The 21,419-nt window shown below is 35.6% G+C and overlaps 1 protein-coding gene across 2 annotated transcripts in view; it reads left to right on the top strand.

Annotated features, from left to right (window-relative positions):
- Window positions 1-12,538: 12,538 nt before the first annotated feature.
- The window catches only part of LOC145683837 (uncharacterized), a 28,681-nt gene continuing 19,800 nt past the window's right edge, over window positions 12,539-21,419 (top strand). The window contains exon 1 of one of the 2 annotated variants that reach the window (XM_081755431.1): window positions 12,539-12,596. Coding sequence is in view for 1 of the 2 variants with exons in the window: in XM_081755430.1 (XP_081611556.1) it covers window positions 20,279-20,342 (64 nt within the window). In the remaining variant the exon portion in view is untranslated. Of the gene's footprint in view, window positions 12,597-16,209; window positions 20,343-21,419 lie in introns of those variants that run through there. The other variant, XM_081755430.1, reaches the window with a different exon arrangement.

Below are 21,419 nucleotides of genomic sequence, written 5' to 3'. Positions count from 1 at the left end.
GAATCGCACCCATTTTCCCTTCAACGATAACATCTGGACGTTTACAGAGAATATCACGTATACGTTTTAATATGAGGCGCGGTGGGTGTGCTAAGTGGCCTAAATAAATAATGGATTCCCTATGCTCAGCTATGCCCTAAGTGATACTCTTTGGCAAACATTGTCCGTTACGCTTCAAGGACGTTCTATCAACTACAAAAAAAAATCGTTCAGGGGTCAATATTTGTTCAATGAACAATTATTACTTCGACTTCTCCCAGCAACAAACATCGAACTTATCAGCAGAAAACAAAATAGGACTTCATTAAAAAAAAAGGAAATCTTCATTATTATATAAACTCCAGTAATGGAACTCCAGAACAACGTTTTTAATTCACAAGTCTTGTATGTTATATTAAACATTAAGCTGTATAACCTACTGACATAAGAAAAAACAACACTACAGGAAATACCAACATTGTACTATTAACACCTAAACATTAACTTATATACTGATTCATTCCTTTGTTTAACACAACCTCACTCGTGGTGCTTTAGTCAGCCATAAGTTTTCCATACAGTCTGGCGGCGCTGGTGTCGCTTTACGCGCGAACATCGTCAAACCAGATACGCGACACAATTAGCTAAACGAATGCAATGTTTTACGTAATATCGGCCAGGTAGTAGCACTTTCGCATTAATGTTAAAGAAACGATTTCCGCTTACATTAAAGTAATTGCTGACGACGTCCCTTCGTTAATTGTTTTGCATTTCTTTACTTGTAAAATTTATTTGATTATAACAATCTATATTAAATGCAACTCATTATTTTATTAAAATGTTACACTTGCTGATCAGTTAAATATTTTGACAGCGGGAAAGTGGTTTTAAAGGAGCGATAAGCGCAGACATGAACGCGTTTTAAGTGGTTAGACCGGAGTTTACAGATTAACATGCAAAACAAACTACTTTTTATATATATTACATACTTGTTAATTTACATATTTAATAAACAATTTTAATGAAAATTTTTACCTATTACAATTTTTAATTTTAAACTTCATAACATATACTTAAGCATTAAAATCAAATTTTCGTTTTTGAAAATTGTGCCTATTAGTTTCATATGTGCATGAATCTAGTTCATTATTATTCTTTACCAAGTAATGATCAAATTTTAAAAACACATTTCTTCACATGTTTGTAACTTCCCTTTGATGGATCGAATACTATTTTTAATATTTCATATTATTCACACTAATACTATTCCAACATTGTTTGGATATAACATATGATTCTTTTTGTGAGAAAACTGTTAATTCAGTGGTTTGCTTGCATAGCACATCACCGCTAATATGTAAGTTTTTCATTCCTTATGGAAACTCTGTTTATTTCTTTCCAGTCCAGGAAGAACTTCTTTCTTCATTACTTGATCTTTCGTATTATTTACAATGATACTTTTAGAGAAACATCGTTGCAATTGTTTTATTCATACGGTACATTACATGAAACTATTTCAATTGAATCTTATGTTAAAGTTTAACAGAAAAGATATTTGAATATATCATAAGAACGTATCCACGTTTTTTGTTTTTGAATCTCATTTATTCGGAAAGTACAATCTCACATTTTGTGAATGTTTGAGTTCAATAATGTATTTTTTCTGACAAAAAATATTTGTGTGTTTATTTATTTATCATTTGCTGTTTAGTATTCTTTTACAATTTCACTACCATTTTATTTAATTGTTAAAACTATATTTTTAACGGAAATAACGTTTTATTATACCAGAATATGTGCTGCTTTTCAATACATATAATATTAGATTTCGTTTAATCATAAAGACAATTTACAATTGTATTTCTTATTTTCATTCATTTCATTTCATTACATGAAAATCTTTATTTCAAAATGTAACTGAAAAACGTGATATTGAAATATTAACATTATGCTCCTCATTATTTAAAAATAATTTATTTTGTTTATTGTATATAATACAATAAAATTATTTTCTATTTTCACACATGGGTTTTCTCGGGGAATCGGCCGTGACTCAATTCAACGAATTGGACAAGATTTATTTGGTGGTTGTTATAGAGACACGAAAACACGGAGGCACTAGAGAAAGCTGAATTCCCTGCAAGCAGGAAGTAGTTGACTGCTTTCTTTTCTCATAATACGAAATAATGTTGATACTGGATGACTTTTTTATTTACATTCTCAATGACACGCATCAACAAGTAAGCCTAGAAAACAAATTATTCATTTTGTTATTTATATTTATAAACATGATAAGCACATCAGTATGAAATATTAAAAATAATTATAAACAAAAGTTTAATAGTCGTATTTGTAAAATAATGAAAATAGCAAAAGATTGCTGTCAATTGTTAGATATTAAATGATTATTGCAAAATATCATTTGATATGATGTCTTTCGAAAACATCTTAGAGATCATTACAAAGTCACTTACTCTTGGCGCAGATAACTGGCTTTCGGATCTCTTCAGTACAAGTTCCAAAAACATAATTTCGACATTTGAAGCGTATATAAGCTGTTTTGTTCCTTTCACACAATCGCACTTAACATTGTTTTCGATTGCGTTTTCGAAGAAATTCCTCATTTTCAGATACACTGTCACCCTCAGCAATGACACCATCGACTCTTCGACCAAACGTTCGAGATATTCTAGCCTACTGATTTTCTTTCCGGTATCTTCTCTGTATATTGTCCAGAAATTAAAAAAGAACAGATAATCACGTTGAGAGAACGTACATTGGAACCGTCTAAATGCACATCTCACTGTATATTTCTTCACCATTTAGACCAAGATGTCTACAACAAATATGTTTTAGTTCCGGGTTATTCTTTGGTGTCGCGGAAATTGACACTGATTCATGAATAGAATTCAACACGCAAACACTTTTGTTACAGTGATACAGGTCCTTGTCTTCATGGGATGCACAACTTTTAGGAAGCTCTCTTCTGTTATGCTTTTGTTCCAAATAAATCAGAACTTTTATCCCTAAAGGATTCAGCTAGTTTCCTTGTGAAGAAGTTGTATCATGTCACATTTATTCCCTTTTAAGTAAAAGAATTTATCACACTAGACACTAGAAATTCACCTAACTGTGTCCCAGCGGGACGTTCCAAATCGTTGCTCAGGTATGAAGAGCCATTGACAACAGAGTAACCAGAAATTGACGCCTAATTTATCGGGTTTATTTGGTATATATTGCAGAAATCGACATCTGACATTCGTAGGGTAGACTTGTTCGTCAGCGGTCAGGTTGTGATGTGGTTTGTAGCATTTTTCGAAGTTCTCAATAAACGCATCCCAAAGTTTCGAATCGAGTGCGAATTTGTCCGTTTGAAGTCTTGTAGATCTTTCTGGTTTTTGATCAAATCTCAAGTACCGTTTTATTTAACAGGACCTATCCCTACTCAAAGTTTTCCTCTAAATTGGTGGGCCACTTCTTTTTTAGGGTATTTCTAAAACACCGGTAACATCTCGGTAATTAATATGGGACAAATAAGGTTGTAATTCTAAAAGAGTTAAAGTCCTTTATGTTGACTTCAGTTGCCTACGTGCTTCAATAAGGGTGAACTTTAGGATATGCTTCATCATTGATTCTTCAAATAGTAAATGGAAATCACTACAACATTGTTACTCAGACACTCAAGCTTTGATAAAAGTTATCGGTCCTGGAGCTTCGAGAACAATATTATGCTTAGATGTACGGGCAACGTCACCTTGTCACAAAAACAATGTTGTCCCTTGTCCCAAACCCACCCACATTTTTCCGTCTGGAGCAATAAACTGTCACCATAGTGGCGTAATCTTCTGCATCACTGTATTCCTATTCTTCATTATTTCTATATAAAACGCTCTCTTCAGGTTCTGATACACTCCTGCTTTTATTCTTTTCACTCTAATCCTACAAATGGCCGTTATTTTCTACACACTCTTTCTCTGAGAAAGCTTGTAAAACTCGAAGTATTTCTTGGTGTCTCATTGTAAAATGTCACATGTACACGGTTCACCTCAACCAACTACGCGTACATACCAACATGCAGATGGCCACTGTGAATGAACTAATTTGTTTGCCAACCTTAAAACTTCAATATATCACGAAGTTATTGTTCGAACTAGATAGCATAATATAGCTAATAAGGAGTAAGTTATCTTAACTTATTGGTATAATTGCAATCAATAAAGTTTTCAATTTTTCTTTTGTCTAGAAATAACAAGCGTTTGATGCTACAATCTGTAAATCACAAACAGAAACACTACTTTTCCATACTCTTTATATAAGGCAGTCAACATGGCTGCTTCGTGCTTCAAGGTATAACTGACATTAGCGCACCTGTAAAAAGGCACATAAACGTATTATTAATACTCTCGAGAAATGGGTACAAAAATGTTAAAAGTCAAGAAACGGAAAAGCTTTAGCAATAACATTAGAGAAGTGATACGAAATTATATATCGTGAAGCAGTCAAAAAGACTGCTGCTTCTAGTGTTAAAGACAGGATACCAAGAAAGATGTTTTGGCGGCTTGGTGGCTCATCAATTATAAGAATGGTCAGGGACTGGTTGGTAACCGAGAGGTATGATAGGTTGCCAGGTTCTCATTCCTGTATATATCAAAACGATCAGCCCCTGATGTTGAAAAACTGAATGTCAAGCGCGGAAATCGTTCATTTGTTCTTGCACGGATTCTTCCGTGAACAAGTCTTGTAAAAATGGGCGCATGATTTGTTTGTACTTTCAAATTATTTTCAGCTTGGACAGCTTGATAGGATAAATGTAGCAGAGGTATCTGATTTTTGTAATTACAGAATGCGAACAATAATGTGGTGCCATTTGTTACTCATAATTCTGTAACTCCGGCCTTTTAAAAAATTCAAGTATTGGAAATTACACTTCAAGAAGAACAACTTGATTTAATTGATGAAATTATTATAAAGCAATTACCTTTAGATACAGATTGTGCGAATATCTGTCAAAAATCCGTTTGTTTTTGTTATTCGCGACGAACTTTGAACATCTGGTTGTGTGGAAGCGTTGTTTAATGAACTATGTAAGAATGGATAAAGTCATGTGAATTGTATATGATGAAGTAGATTCAAGTGTTCAAGATTCACGAGACTCCCGGGATTACGTTAGGGTCTCTCCACAGCCTGAAACGTTCGGCTATGTCACTATTGCGCAACGTAGCGCTCAGAGAGAAACTCGAAATACAAGAGAAGGTACCTTTAAAGTTGTAGGCGAAAACAGATAGTTTCACTACGTTTAACTTAGTGGAATATGAAATTATTGTAAGGCCAAAGGTAAGTCATGAAATCAAAAATGTTACGGCTTGTCAGGAGATGTTGATGAACTTCGCACTCAATAACGTGCTTGTGGTTGATTCTTATAATAGTAGGAATAACAAAGCATTTTATGTTCCATGGAGACGCAGCAAAGATATTTCAGCACAAACAAAATTATCTTCCATTACTAGAGTTTATATGATAATGAAGATTTCCTTTTTGTTAATGAAGTCCTATTTTGTATTCTGCTGATAAGTTCGATGTTTGTTGCTGGGAGAAGTCGAAGTAATAATTGTTCATTGAACAAATATTGACCCCTGAACGAATTTTTTTTCAGTATTTGATAGAACGTCCTTGAAGCGAAACGGACAATGTTTGCCAAAGAGTATCACTTAGGGCATAGCTAAGCATAGGGAATCCATTATTTATTTAGGCCACTTAGCACACCTACTGCGCCTCATATTAAAACGTATATTTAATATTCTCTGTAAACGTCCAGATGTTATCGTTGAAGGGAAAATGGGTGCGATTCTAATGATGTGGATTTATTTCAAAATCATCCATGTCCATATTATCAGATTGTATTTGGTGAAAGATATCCTGAAGAGATTCGTAAATTTAGTGTACGTTACCCTAAAACACGAGAACAAGAAGTAGCATCACGCATACCAAATCCTATTCGTATTTATTATGATGAAAGGGGAAACTTTGGTCATTTTCAACCAATTAGAACTATTTTTACATTTTCAAGAAGTAAAATTAGTCTTTAAGTTGTTTAATAGGTTTCAAGCCTCTGTAACATTTGTATAAGTTTCAGTTAATGTGTTCATCTTGCGCACATAGCCATGGCAAAAATATTAATATCGATATAATAAAATGTAATGCATGCAACAGATAAATTATTTGGTGTGAATATTTTTACAAACACTTAAAAGGTAATAAAACTGAAAGAGTGTGTGTGACTTTATTAATGTTTGCACCAATTATAATGCTGCTTATGATTTAATAACTAATAAATCGAATCACATATATGGGGAATACTTCTACAGTACATGGGGAATACTTCTACAGTACACTTCTAAATGGTACACCTTAGCCGTAAATCTCCATATGGCTGTACCATTTAGAAGTGTCCCCCGCTGTACAAGAATGCAACACATTTAATGTGCTGAAACTGAAAAGAACTCATATCAAGAGGTTTCCTTTATATTGTCTATAATGTGGAGAAACTGCTCAACCCAGAACGTAAGCATTATAAAAGGAAAACTGAAGTGTTGTTAGTATGTTTTAGGCATGTGCCATGCATGCATGAATCTAAAACATTGATTATCTTTGTAATACATGTGTTGAAGAAAACTGTAACCGCTCGTTTTCTTTCAAATTCCATGATAAAATTATTAGGCATATTTTATTAGATAGACAATATTTTGCACTATCTGCGTAGTAGAATATAATGGTAGCCACCTTGACAACTTATTTTGTTTGATATTATTCATTAAGTCCCAAACTGTTGTTCCAAATGTTAATTCAGGGTCGATAGATGTTCAGTGTATCTATTGGAAATAAAATCATTTTACGTGAAACCCATTTATTTCTTATGGTTAAGCTGTCCAATGTCGAAACGCCCACACGATCAGTCATAACTCCCACACAAATGGACAAATCTCCCAAACGCACGGACGGTCAAAACTCCCAGACCCCTAAACTCCCACACTCAAGAAATGTCAAAACGCCCACACAATCGATCATAACTCCCACACAAATGGACAAATCTCAAAAAAGCACGAACGGTCAAAACCCCCACAGCCAAAACTCCCACACTCAAGAAATGTCAAAACATCCATAATCGGTCATAGCTCCCACACAAATGGTCAAAACAGCCACACATAGCAACGGTCATAATCCCTATATAAATGTATAATACTCCCACACAAATGGTCAAAACTCCCACATGCAGAAATTGTCACAACTGCAACACAAATGGACAAAACCCCCACACAATCGGACAAATCCCACACAGTCTGAAATGATCGTGACTGCACGTGTTTGTTGCGGCTCTTTATGACACCTACTTTAGTGTTTCTGTTATTAGGAAAAAAGTGCAAGAAGAACAGTTGCAACATTAGTTGAAGTGGAATAAAATTGTTATTAAAAAGTACAAGGCGAGACATGCATCCAGGACCATTTCAGAGTTGTGGAGATTTGTCCGAATGTTGTGGGGTTTTTGTCCAGTTGTGTGGCAGTTGTGACAAGTTATGCATGTGGGGGTTTTGTTTACTTGTGTGGGGCTTTTGTCCATTTATGTGGGGATTGTGTTCGTGTTTGTGTCTATGTGTGGGAGTTACGACCGTTGGAGGTTATGACCGATTACCAGTGTGGGGTTTTGGCTGTGGGTGTTATGACCGTTTGGGGGTTTGGGAGATTTGTCCGTTTGTGTGGGAGTTATGACCGATTGTGTGGGAGTTTTCACATTTCTTGAGTGTGGGAGTTTTGGCTGTGGCGGTTATGACGGTTCGTGTATTTGGGAGATTTGTCCATTTGAGTGGGGGTTATGACCGTTTTTGTGGGAGTTTTGACATTTCTTGATTATGATGGTTTTGGCTGTGGGACTTTTGACCTGTTCCCCCTCAATATACTACTTCGATCCTGAATCGAGTAGTACTGAAGAAAGCGGTTGGAGTCTAGCCACGAAGAACGTTTATTATCGGAAGAGCAATTTAATTTGCCACGTTGATATGCTGGACTATTACGAAAATGTTAGTTTTCTCACAGAAACAGTTATAAAATTTCCTAGTATTATTAAAGTGAAAACGAGCGGATTACAATATTTTCTTGTTTCGTCAACGATTGCAAGTTTAACCATCTAAATGTATCGATAATCAAAAAACAAAAAGGAATGAAAATGCTAAAATATGTGGCAGACGAAATGGTTATAGAAATCCAGCAACCTTGACGGAATGGAAAACAAACTTTTGGAAGGTATAATGTTGACGGATACCAAGCTCTGAAAATTTAAGGGGCTATTAGTGGCACAGATGTAAGCATTGTTTTCAGAATAGCTGTAATGCCGTAGTAGATAATACTCATGGTATGTATAACATATTCGAAAATGTACGTACAGACGAAACTCCGTTGAAAATATTTGACGAAACTCTACAAGTGAATTTGTATGAGATTTTTGAGTGCCATTGGGATGATCATGTACGCACAGAAGTAGAATTGTAAAAGTTTCTTAAAGAAAATTGCACTGGTGCAACCGATTTTCTTATGATTAAGAGCTGCTAGAAACGGAGGACTCGTACAAATCATTTCGTTCGTCATGAAAATGAAATGTTTCAGTTTTAAGTCCAACGCTTACGCCGGTTAGGACAAAGGAGATGGTGAGTATGATCAATGAATGAAATGGTGAAACGAAATGAGTTGGAGGAACGGGAGAACCCGAGAAATTGCACGAACACGGTGTTTGTACACCAGTAAGTCAAGAGGAGCTAGGATTGACCAAGGACACAAGGCAGCGGAGGTGAATTATCTACAATTGACCCATCGCGAAATCACCTCTCATTCGTATGTGAGAGACAGTGAAAATATCTATTACGATTTTACATCGTAATTTCAGCATGTTATGCGATGAAATCGCCCTGAGATACATTTGGGGCAGCGTATATGAGATGTAAGTATTTATAGTATGGTAGTAATTAATAGTAATAGCTCCGAAAACTTCTCTTCCCCGTTGCACTCTACGAGGTGCAAAGACGATTAATATTCGATCTTTGCAGCTTTCTTATTTTATTTGTTCAACGCAACAGGTTCTAGGCATAGTTGCACTGCTTTTCCTTACAAATACTTTTACCCATAGTTATATTAACAAGGTTATACATTTAAATATTTTCCCTATCATATAGTTTAAAGCTTTTTTAGTATACTGTTTCCGATATTTCTTTAGCAATTATAGTTTGAATTGCATTGTAGGAACCATTCATTCCCCATATACGAGACTAAGCGAGGAAAATTGTTCTATTCTTTCTGCAGTAAAACATTCTGCTATTTCCTACGCGGGTTTTACCTGATTCGACATACAATTGAAGCTTCAAAGTGTGACTGTGACCGTCAATTTTACCATGTACTAATTTGTGTAAAAATAGAAGATGCGTATGTTCTCTCCGTTCTCAACGTGTTCATATTGAAATTTTGTACTACGAGTACTTCTGAACACGACTCGTATTCTGGATAGATGACATCTTTCTATAAGCAAGCAATCTCAAGAATTTTGATTGTATTCTTTCAATCATATCTACTTTTGTTGTTTTGGTTACCAATAACGAGTCACATATTCTAATTGCGATCCCACAAAACAAAAGTTAAGATTTATGAACGTAGCATCGTTTTGAAACACCTTACCTATCCATAATAACAAAGCCATTATTTATGTATCAATTATTCAAAAATGTTACAATATGAGAAGAAAAAATAATTTCAGTTCAGATAGCACTCATACATTTTTAATTAAAGAGGGTGCCTCTAGAATAGTTGTTACAATAGAATAGTTCTATTTAATGGTGGTTTCTTTGTGGGTATAGGACAGAGTTTTGCATTTATTTACGTTCAACTTAAACTTGTTATTGTCACACAAGTTCTTAATATTTCATAAGTCTATTTGCAGTTTTGCACAGTCTTGAAACGAATTAATTTTGGGGAAAATTTTAAGGTCGTCAGCGAATAGAAGAATATTAGAATAATGAATATAAGACGGTAGGTCATTTATCACTAATAGAAAGAGAGGGCACGTACGGAAGATGAAACTATTGACAATCGCGCACATAGCGATTCTGAACGTACATTGCACAACCTGCCTACAACCTGCACACAGCTTATGTCCTGATTTAATATCTTTCCCACTTATTTCTTCTAACATAAAAGCTTTTTTGTATCAATGCTTCTTAGTGATTTTTGGGGCAGTGTTGATATATGGTAATCGAAAGGGTTGCAAGGGTGGGGTTGCAGGTTTTCGTATTTAATCAGTAGCAGTTGTTCATGGTGAAAGCATAGATGCATCATCTGGTGCTATTTTAATACCCTGTTCGAATAAGTAATGATTATCTCTATTCTTCTGTAAAGTCTGCACACATTTGGCATGCAGAAATTTCATTTTTGCCTATAGTACTATCTGGAAAACCAGTATCTCTTGATGTGGCCATATTATCTGGAAGAGAAAATTTCTTAATGTAACTTGACAACAAAGAGGAAGTTTTTAATAAAATTACTACTTGGATAGATATACTATAGAAATTGAGTCAGTGGTGATTATGTGAAGAGAAAAAGAATATAAGTTAGAACCATCCAGAAACCAAACAAGGCACCAATACAAAAAATCATTCATAACTATATCAGTATATGGTCTTTGCATTGGTTATGGTTACAATCTTGTGCAAGCTTGTCAACATGGTCACGGTTGGAATAAAAAAGATGTTTATTTTTTGCAAATTTAAATTTCATTTCTAAGGCCACATACCCCTTAAATTATATGCGCTAAAGTTTAATTTTTTTTATTTATTCTGAAATACATGTTATGGTTTCCCTATTTCAAATATCATTCCACTTATTTCACTTCATACAATTTTAGGGACTCGTAATATGGCACACATTAAAGATGGACAAACTTTTTAGCCAAATTTGTTAATATATTGTACATATTCTAAACCTCCAAGGAAATTTCTGAAGAACTGGCCTTTGTCAGGTTGTCAGAGCTTCCTGTTCAAAATTGAAAGCACCTCAAAATGGGAGAAGACGTTTGCTACTCGCTGTTTCTGAGACAGGAGCCATTTTGAAAACGAATACAGATCCTCAACTCAAATTTGCCCATTCTTCATTGTTGATGATAGGTAATATCTGTGCAAAATTTAAAACAAATCGGAGATGATGAAGTGGAGACCATTGGTCCACTTGATATGGAATGGCCCCATACAAATACTTTTTCTTAGAAGAAATCTTCCCCAAATTGCTTCCGTATTGAACAGGCCTTAGATTCACTAGTAACGAGAAGATATTTTAGGAACCTAACACTACAAACCGATCGAGGATGGTATGTGATAATATGCGGAATATATTCACTTATTTTTTATATAGTTCAGCATATAATTCAGCATATAATATAGTTCAGCAGCTCACCTTAATTCAGTGATGTAATGGAGGCATAAGGATGAATATAAGCTATAGCTTTGTAAATTGTCGAGAGTATTCCAATCAAACATTCTAGCAGTACATAGCTTATGGAAATAATGGACAACAAATAATGAATACTTGCATACACATTTATAAATCACTTAGATGTTTTCATTTTTTCCACTTGGATATAAACTGAGAGAATAATGTTCCTTTGAATAAAGTACGATCTTCGAATTAAGATCCGTCCTCCTCCAAAGAAAATGCCTTCCCACGTTTATAAAAGTGTAACAGCTTTACGTACTTCACCGCAAATTCCAACACACGTGCTTTTTTTATTTTGCATGAGTTAAATGTTGAAGAAAAATAATTTCCGAAATTTCCTGTAGGTTCCTACAGTTGAGAAAATAAGGTTTTACCATTGTATCAATTTTACGGAGTACTTTGATAAGCAATTCGCTTTTCCTACAATGTTTTAGTTCATTTAGGCAGGAAAACCGTAACCTAAAGAAAAATTAGAGATTATAAATATTTAAAAAGCCTTGTAATAAATGTAAATTTAATTTTGTTTTGTGTTAACTTAAAAATCTCTAGGTAAGGGTTCAAAGCCTTCCATTCCCCTTTGTATGACCTCAAAAGCCGTGATTTTCTATGCTCCAATAGTGTATTTTCATTAGAAGAAATTGACATGAAAAGGCCTATAACGGAAAGAAAGAATGAGTTATATACTACTAATATATTCTTCTATTTTAATTTGTGGTTTATTCCTCTTATTCTGTTTAAAGTGCCACGTTACTGGAAATTAGTCAACAACGCAGAAGTTCATTCTCTTACTCTGTTTAAAGCGACACATTGCGGGAAGAAAGTTTACAGCAGCTGTCAACGCTGGTCGTTCAAATCTTTAACGTTGTGAGCGTGTGGCCCCCCTCACTCCCATTCCATTTTAAAATTCCCTATTCAATCTCATCTGAAGTGAAATTAGGCTCTGTACTCTGTACGCTGACGCACACTTTATAAAATGGTACTATCTGTTTCAAGGTGCTGGCAATACTGCACTATGGTGATTTGCGTTACATGCTTGTGATGCATTGGAAAGGGTGAAGTGTTTGTTCTTTGAAAGAAATAGTCCTGCGAACTATAAAGTAATCAATATTTTACTTTGCCTTTCTTAGTACTTTGTATTAATGTATGTTGTATTAATGGCCAATGGATGCGGTAGTCTTTAATGCATATATTGAAGATTTTGCATTAATTTCTTAATATTTTCTTTTGTTACTAACGGGCGTAAGTACACAGACGCTCGGTAAGACGGCGGGAAGAAAGGTATTCAGGTAGACATCATGCAGTGAATGAAGAAAAAAGGCAATATCTGTTAAACATGAATCGTTGAGTAAAATTACCATCTTCGGGAATATTATGAATTGAGAAGCATTAATGACTTCATAGTAGTGAACAGAGTTTTGAAATGCATATGGTTAGAAGAAAACAAGTGTAAAAGTGTTATATTTATACAAATTGCTTAAGGTGATGTCTGTACACGCCGCAAAAACTCGTTCAGTGGGTTCAAGATTTTTTAAATAATTTTATTTTTACATTTGAAAATATTAGTTTTCATCTCAAGAAGTCCCCGGCAAGCAGAAAGAACAAATCTACATAAAACATTTGAAGTTTGTCGAATGTTTGGCAATTTGTTCTTAAACTTTGCAGTGCAGTGTGCAAGTCAAAGCATGTTATAAAGAGCCTCCCATTCTTCTCTAAAATAAGAAGTGGAAAATCAAAGTCTATTTCATCGTAACCACGCTAAATTTTCCCTGAAAACCCCCAACCATCAAAGAATGTAGTGAAGTGAATTGTGTTACAAATCAACGTGTGTTAGAAGGTCCTCGTTACTTTTTTTTATTTTTTTATTAGAATATAACAAGGGCTAAAAGCTAGTAAAGCCGTATAAAAGATTCATTAATAGAAATATATTCAAAAAGTGTACGTAAGTAATTTCATGTGTGAGTTACTTTTTGATCTAATAAATTCCATTCCATATATATGTTTGTTTCCAATTGTCGTTTCAGTATGAATCACTACCGTGTAAATTGTTACAATTTGGAGGGTATTACATTCAGGTATTTACTTTCACTCTATGAATGTTGATGGGCGTATCGAAGACGGCGGGTACGCGCAAGAGCAACCTCAGTCCATATTCATATTAGTTCGTGATCCAATTAGAGGTTTGCTTCCCCCTAATTTTGGCCATTGCCAATAGCGGAGTGAAATTCTTGTTCCCTCTAACCACTAAAACCACCATAAGAAAGGCGTACCGGACAAGATACGAACCCAGACCGATCATAAGAATGTCTACCCAAACAGGAAAAGGCAGGAATCGAAACCCTTCCGGTCATAACGTCAGGAGATCGCAGTTCCTCCCATCAGCTGCCCGCCTTTCCCTTCTGTTTTACACGCTCGCTGCTTTGATGTGAACGTGATGTGATGATCAAATGCATATACGCAAGCGGTAAAACAAGTGAGGAGTAGAAACGACAGTATAAAATATTTTAGATATAATTAAATGTTTTAAGGAGTAACATACAGCGCACGATATTTAGTTGTTCACGTACTCTTGCGAGCTGCACAAGGCGACGAAACTGCTGTAAGGTTAAGATGGAGCGTTGCTTTTGTGGTTTAAGATGGGTAGTGCTACGTGATTTACACACGGAGGGATTTGATAAGAGTTTTTAGTTATCGTTTTCTTATATTTGTTTTTGTTGAACTTTTTGCCAGGAAATAGTTTTAGGGTATCCAGTAGTAATATTTTTGGTAAAAATGCGCCGGATATATACGAACTAATGGCTATAAGAGGAATTCAAATTTTTCATCATGGATTAGTGGTAGTTAGTTAAGGAAACTTGTACCGATACTAAGTTTTTAATCCATTAGAAGGTTTGAAATCCCTGAGGTATATGTGCTGTTGAGGCATATCTACTTCTATAAAATATTTCTAAAATGCTAGTTGAGCACTCGACGGTAGTAATATCTTTCAAAATGTGACTACTCGATATAATCTTTTAACAGCTACTCTTAAAAAAAGCTTTGTGTAGCTATCTGCGGAAACATTAATAGCTTTGTTATTAACCTGAAATTGATTTAGAGAATGTATATAAGCAGCTGGAGTAGTAGTGTTAACTATCTATAGTGAGTCTGGGACATTGTTAAGTTTCAAAGGGGAAGATGAAGGAGTTGTCCCCTCAGTATTACATGATTTTGTGAGTTTTTGAGGAATTGTTTTGTGTTTATTGTTTTTTTTCTTTTTTGTGGCCTTCACTAATTGTTACCATACACCCCACTCATAAGCCTTGGTACGCTGCTACTGAGGCCAGTTGGAAGGAAGTGATTTGAAGATATTAAAATTAGTAATATTTTTGCGACAGTTTTAATGGCAACGGCAACTTCCAGTCCACTGGAGGGTTACTAGAAACTTGTACGTTATTGCAAGAATATTAGTCTACTTCACTGCATCGGAAGTTAAGATGGTTTTGAGTTTAACGTCCATCCAGCAGCGAGGGTATATGAGAAGGGACCTACACATTAACACGCAATACGAACCACATGCCATCCCGCCGGGAAACGCCGGAAGTTCAGTGAGAGGATATTGCAATAGTAGTAGTAATTTATTTTGAAAAACGTGGGTATTTTTACATAGACAGCTTTGACTTGGGTGACGCACTAATACTTGAAGTTGATTTTCCTAAAGCTATTTTTTGCTGAGCGCAGTACTTGATGACGCTAAATTTTGTATATTTTTTTGATTGACAGAACACTGTTCCATGGAAACACCAGTACCAGTACACTGTACTGAATTTAGACTCGGGGAAGAAAAAGTTTCCTTCTTCCTTAGTGTACGTTTGTGATGCCTTCGAGATCACTCCCTTGATGCCTACATTGAGAAAAAATTGCGGGTAAAAAGTACGTAAACTACGGTGATTTTTAGGAACGTCAATAGAATGACTGTTCAATACTATGGGGAATGTTAATTGCTCTTGTCAGCTTTACGTATATTTTCTTCTTGTTTTTCCAGATAAAAAAGACGTCGAAACTTATCAAACTTATGACACTATAAATAATGACAGTAATAATGGAGCTACACCATTACTGGTCATGTTAAAACTCAAGTGCAATGGAAAAATGAGAAGAAAATGAATGTTATAATTCCAGCAGTTGCTAGACATTCACCGCGGCAAACATGGAGAAATCAGATAAAGAAATGGCGAGACCTGTATTTGACTGCATTTAAATATGCCTCTGGAGCAGTTAGCATTGTGTATTCCAGTTAAATCTGCTGTGAAAAAGCCATGGTGAAACAATAGGAATACACGCTTTGACTGTATCATTGTCCTTATGCATAGTTTTTTTCACCATGGTATAATGAAATGCTTTCAGTCAGTCAGGAACGAAATTAACGAAAGGAAGACTGAAAAACAATCCAGCAAACTTTTTTCTCAGCTGCATACATATTTTTTCCCCAAGCATCGTAACTTGTAGGAAATAGCGCACAAAAGTACTGATAACGTAGACTCCATTTACTCGTTCGAAATGCGTAAATTGTAGGCACCCGTTTGGAAGCAGCTACCGAGCCGATCGTTTTTTTTTTGTTTTGTTTATTACAATTAAAAAACCAATAGAAGGGAATACCTCCTTTTGGGAGTGGAGTTATGCGTAAGGGAATAAAGGATGAATTTTATGGAGAAAGAGGTTTAATTTCATTTATTTATTAATTATCATTATTTATTAATAACTGGGATCTCTATTCTTCAATTGATCAGGAATCCCTATTCATTGTACGTTTATTATCTATCAATATGTATGTGTGATGCGATGAAAGATGAGGTGCAAGTTAAACGCCAGAACACAGTGATATTGTTACTTAGATAAGTGAAGAGTTATCTTCTTGTGCCGAGGCGACTAGACACATGATGTGAGACAAAATGATGTCCTTGTTAGTGCGAATTAAAGTGCAGAGGGTGAATACATTTTTGGTGGTAAGTGTGGTGGTTGATATGCTAATGGAAATTCATCTATTTGTTCGTCCAACGGGTAGTGATGTACCTGGTTCGTAGTGTTTGTAAATGACGAAGTTGTGAAAATCGAATACACTCATAAAGTACCGTGTAGGGCTAGGCTGTTTCATGCATGCAATGATCTGGAGACGGGTGTAGAATTTGTTACTGTTACTAAGCCATACGATGTGTCCATGGAGTATACACGGTCGCAAGAAGACTTTGTGTTTAACATAGTCTCTTGATGAAGACTTCAGGAAGTGGGAACTAATCTTTTCAGAAGATTTAGTTTATTTTGTTTAGATTTAGTTTAGAGTTATGAGATGAAGTAGACGTCCACACCATGAAAGACGGTCATCAAAGGTAACGCCCAAATTACTCTCCGTACGTGTTACGGAAATGCGTGTACCAGCTATAGTAAGATGTAAAATATATATGTTGCGTCGAATCGGACTGGTGTGTCAAGATGGTATGACGACAAGTGTCTGTGCTTTGGTTGAGCTGATTCGGACTCTCCATGTATTACACCAGTCACACAACCTATTTATTGCCTCTCAAAGTATAGTATTGATATGCTGAATATATTTTCTACAGGCAATGTACGCAGTATCACCTGCAAAGGTAAATGGGACGATAGGGTCGGAGGAACAGGCAAATCTCGAACATATAGTATAGGAGTGGCGATAACGCTGACCCTTGGAGTACACCACTAAGTGGGAAAATAGGAAAAGATAAAGATTAATTAATGCACACACATATGCTATGCGATTGGTAATTTAGTAATAACAGTCTGATATATGCGAATGGTAGTCGTAAAAGATGGAGTTTGTAAAGTAACAAATCGTGACAAACAGAAACCAATGCCTTTTCCAAGTCAAATAATTATAAACAGGAAGGTTGGATGCTATTGAAATGATTGGTAAGAATAGTGGTAAGTTTAAATAGATTATCAAAGAGACTGTAGTTAGGACGAAAACCAGTTTCGTGTAGAAGAATTTGATTGTGGTAGAAGTGAGTATGTACACGCTGAACTAAGATGAGTTCGAGGATCTTTCCCAGTGTAGGTGTAAGTTATGTTGGTGTTAAGAGCTAAAAAATGAGAAAAGAAGGAAAGAGGGATTTGAAAGAGTGAAAAACAACGGGAAAAATAAATTGTAACATCTAAGGAAAACAGTCTGCGTTTTTCCTCTGCGTCTGTATTGTGTTTTTCTACCTTTAAGGGATGAATCTCTTCGAATATCAATCGCGAGCCTCATTTAGAATATTTCATTTTCTTCAAAAGAGTAACTCTTAATCTAGGCTGGGATTTGAGCACATAAACCTTAGAATGACGGTCATACACGCTGTCTACTTAGCTACACAAGCCAAGTAAGTTCTTGAATCAAGTGTATTGAGTATGTTATGAAATCAACCATTATACCCGATATTATTCAACGTGCGGTTAAATCAGCCATTTTCTGCGATTTCCATTTGAAGTTTGAATTGAAAACCTGTATTACAACATTCCAAGTCGGCACTTAATCTTCGTATTTTTCGTTTTCCATCTTTTATGTTATCACCTATGTTTAGAGATATTCACCTGCATAATACGTAAATCGAAATCAAAACTTTTATAAAAATAAAAATAATTTCAAGCTGAAAAGAATACCTATTCAAGTATAATCTTCTTGTCTTTCTTCTAGAAATGAAAAAGTACTTCGGCGGACTTGGGATATTCTTCAATTCAGAACTTTAATTTTCTTGACGGCATTTAACCATCTTTGGCTCGCACGGCCCTTGGTTTCATAAAATGCCTTTGTTCTCTATATTAAAATCAAGAATGAATTAATAATATTCTATGGAACTTACTGTTGCACCAACACACATATACACAAGGTGTAACAAAAAGATTTCGGGGGTGGATTCCTTATGGTTACACAGGCACAATCGTTCATATAACCATGGGTCGGGAAATTCATCCTTACAGAGTTCCGGCCATTGGGCGGTCTAATGGTGAAAATAGTCACATTCTGATCGCTACTTAATGTGAGTCAATTTAAGCCTCAATAACTCAGATCCTAATTAAGCTGGAAAGATAATTTTGGTATCTATGCATTTCTGAAGGACGACGATTTATGCAGATATATATTGTATATATGTGGAAAGCACCACTGCGGCCAAGGTAGGGTAATTTCTTGTTTTTTGCATTAGGATTTTGGGGGTGTGATTAGGGATACTAAGTGCATATCAGTGGAAACCTTCATTTTTCGGGAACACATTCCTACTTTAATTATCTTTCTAGGTTAATTACGGTTTGCGTTATTGAGGTTTAAATTGAGTCACATTAAAGAACCATTGGAATGTGACTATTTCACACCATTAGGCGGCTCAATGGCCGTAGCTTCACACCGATGCACTCCCGATATATGATTATCTGAACTTTTTTGCTTGTTTACCTTTAAGGAATCAACCCCTGTAATTCTGCCGTACATTTTTGATATACCGTGTATATAGAAGTTCCGTTTTGTACATTTACGAAATCACTCTGTTTTCCTGAATCAATCTACAAAACCGGTCCTGAAAGAGATGGTCGCCCCAGTAATGACATTTCGTAGCGTTGTTACGAAACACACACAGTATAAATAAAGCTTCAAAACCACACATCGGAAGTTCTGCTGCTGATAATTCTGCAAGGTGTCTGTTTGTTGGGTGGGCAACCCAGGTTCATATACAGCTGGTATGGTTTCCTTTTTTCCCCTTTCAAAACACATTTCTATATGTTTATATTTCTTCTTAATACTAATTGCTTTCTTGCAATTTTTATAGATTATCCTAAATAAGTATGGGTTAGGTAATCACAAGGTTAAAACACATGTATGACTACTTTATCCGTGTGTATGGGCATATATGTATATTTACATATTTGTTTCTTTCATTCAACTAGAGTTGCCACGGGACGAGACAGACCCCTTTGATGAGAGAAAGGCTACTTGTCCCATCTCGTTTTCGAGTCTAGAAAAGTCGTCTCGTTAAGTGGCTCGTCCCGACTCCTGTCTCAAAAACGCAAACACAGTTTTTAAAATTGTTTAAAATTTAATTAACTAAAAATAAATTATTTGCTTTCGAAAGTATACCAGCGTTTAATGTTTCAGATGAGGACTGTCCTAAAAGTAGACGGAATACCGAAAGTTTTTTGGTAAAAAAATGATTCATACAAACAGCTTTCCTTTCGATTTTCTGTTCCAGATTCAAGTACAATGTTCAACCATTCATCGAGACCAGTGTTTCATAAGAATTCATTCCGAGGTCTCGTGTTTATATCTATGTATAAAAATCATGTTATAGAAATACAATTTTTCTTAATGCCACACTGAGAAAATGGAGGGTTTGCTAAGCCAGGGTTAAATGAAAACTCGTTTGACAGTAGCCGAATTTCTGTTAAAAATACTCTCATTGAAGAAATTCTCTGGGTTATTGTAACCTAGCAGTGTTCGGTTAAATCATACTTTGCTGTTTTAACCTAATTCTAGGCTACTAATTTTGAAAAATGACATCTAACTAATTTACTCGGCTACTTCAAATAAGGAGAGATCGGTAAACACGCAATGCATTTGATAATTACCGAGTACGTGTGGTATTTTAGACAATGAAATTGCCGTTGCAGGGAAATTGGCGCTCTGCTTTATGATAAAGAAAAAACAACATCGCTGTTCTGTCGCGGTTATCTGTAAGGCGGCATATGTGTATGCAATAGTGTAATCAGAGGAAAGTGGTGTAATATTTCCGTTAAATCGATTAAGATGCAGGAAACAAGAACATTATTAACAACATGGAAATTGGAACAATATATACCATTATTCGAAGGTAAGTTTGTGTTGATCATGTATGTATGTATAGTTACACCCGGCTCATAGACCTTCGAAAAATAGCAGTGTCTTGCTAGTTGTTAACATAAACTGAAACGTAGCTTTCACTTTACGTCTGTACGAAACACCTCACACATAAATTTGCTGTGATAATGCTGTTGAATTGTGCGTACAGGTTTACTTTTGGCGCACCACTAGGAAGGATGGGTTAAGTTTAAAGGTTCTCCTCCGTTAAAAAAAAAAAAAAAAAAAAAATACAGGAGAGAAATTAAGTAAGAAATGATTTGGAGTTCTTAGGTGATATTTATGTGTGTAATCTTGGCAGTAAAGTTATGTTTAATAGGCTAGAGTATTAGAAAGTGGGTTTTGGCAAGGGTACGAATTTCATTAACACAGAGAAAATGCATGTAGAAGTTATACTATTTGCAATACGATGAATGTTCCGATGATCGAGGAGCATGGTAGTCGTATAGGATGGTGAATCGGTACGTAGAATACCATATTTCCGCTTTGACTTTTACAGAATTACACAAGAAAATAGAATATACGAGGGCTATCCAGAAAGTAGATTACGTTTTGGAATAAAAAATCAACAAAGTATAGGAAACAAATTTTATTATATACAGATGAAAGCCACACACAAATACTACTTTTCGACATAGTCACCATTCAAATTAAGGCATTTATCGTAGCGATGTACGAGCTTGGAAATTCCTTCGTCGAAAAATTCGGCCGCCTGCGACTTCAACCACTTCGTTACCTCTTCTTGCAGCTGTTCGTCGTCATCAAAACGCTGCATAGCCAGCCACTTCTTCATTGCTGGGAATAGGTGGAAGTCGCTCGGTGCCAGGTCGGGACTGTACGGCGGATGAGGAAACAACTCCCACTGAAAAGATTCAAGAACTTCACGCGTGACATTTGCCGTGTGGGGCCGGGCGTTGTCGTGAATCAACACGATCTTAGAGCTCAACATTCCTCTGCGCTTGTTTTGAATTGCTCTTCTGAGGTTTTGCAGAGTTTGGCAATACCTTTGAGCGTTTATTGTAGTGCCTCTTTCCAGGAACTCCACCAAAAT

Source organism: Thermobia domestica, chromosome 4, assembly GCF_964235325.1.
Source record: "Thermobia domestica chromosome 4, izTheDome1.hap1.1, whole genome shotgun sequence".
Taxonomy (NCBI): Eukaryota; Metazoa; Arthropoda; class Insecta; order Zygentoma; family Lepismatidae; genus Thermobia; species Thermobia domestica.
This window is presented reverse-complemented; position numbering and strand designations above follow the sequence as displayed.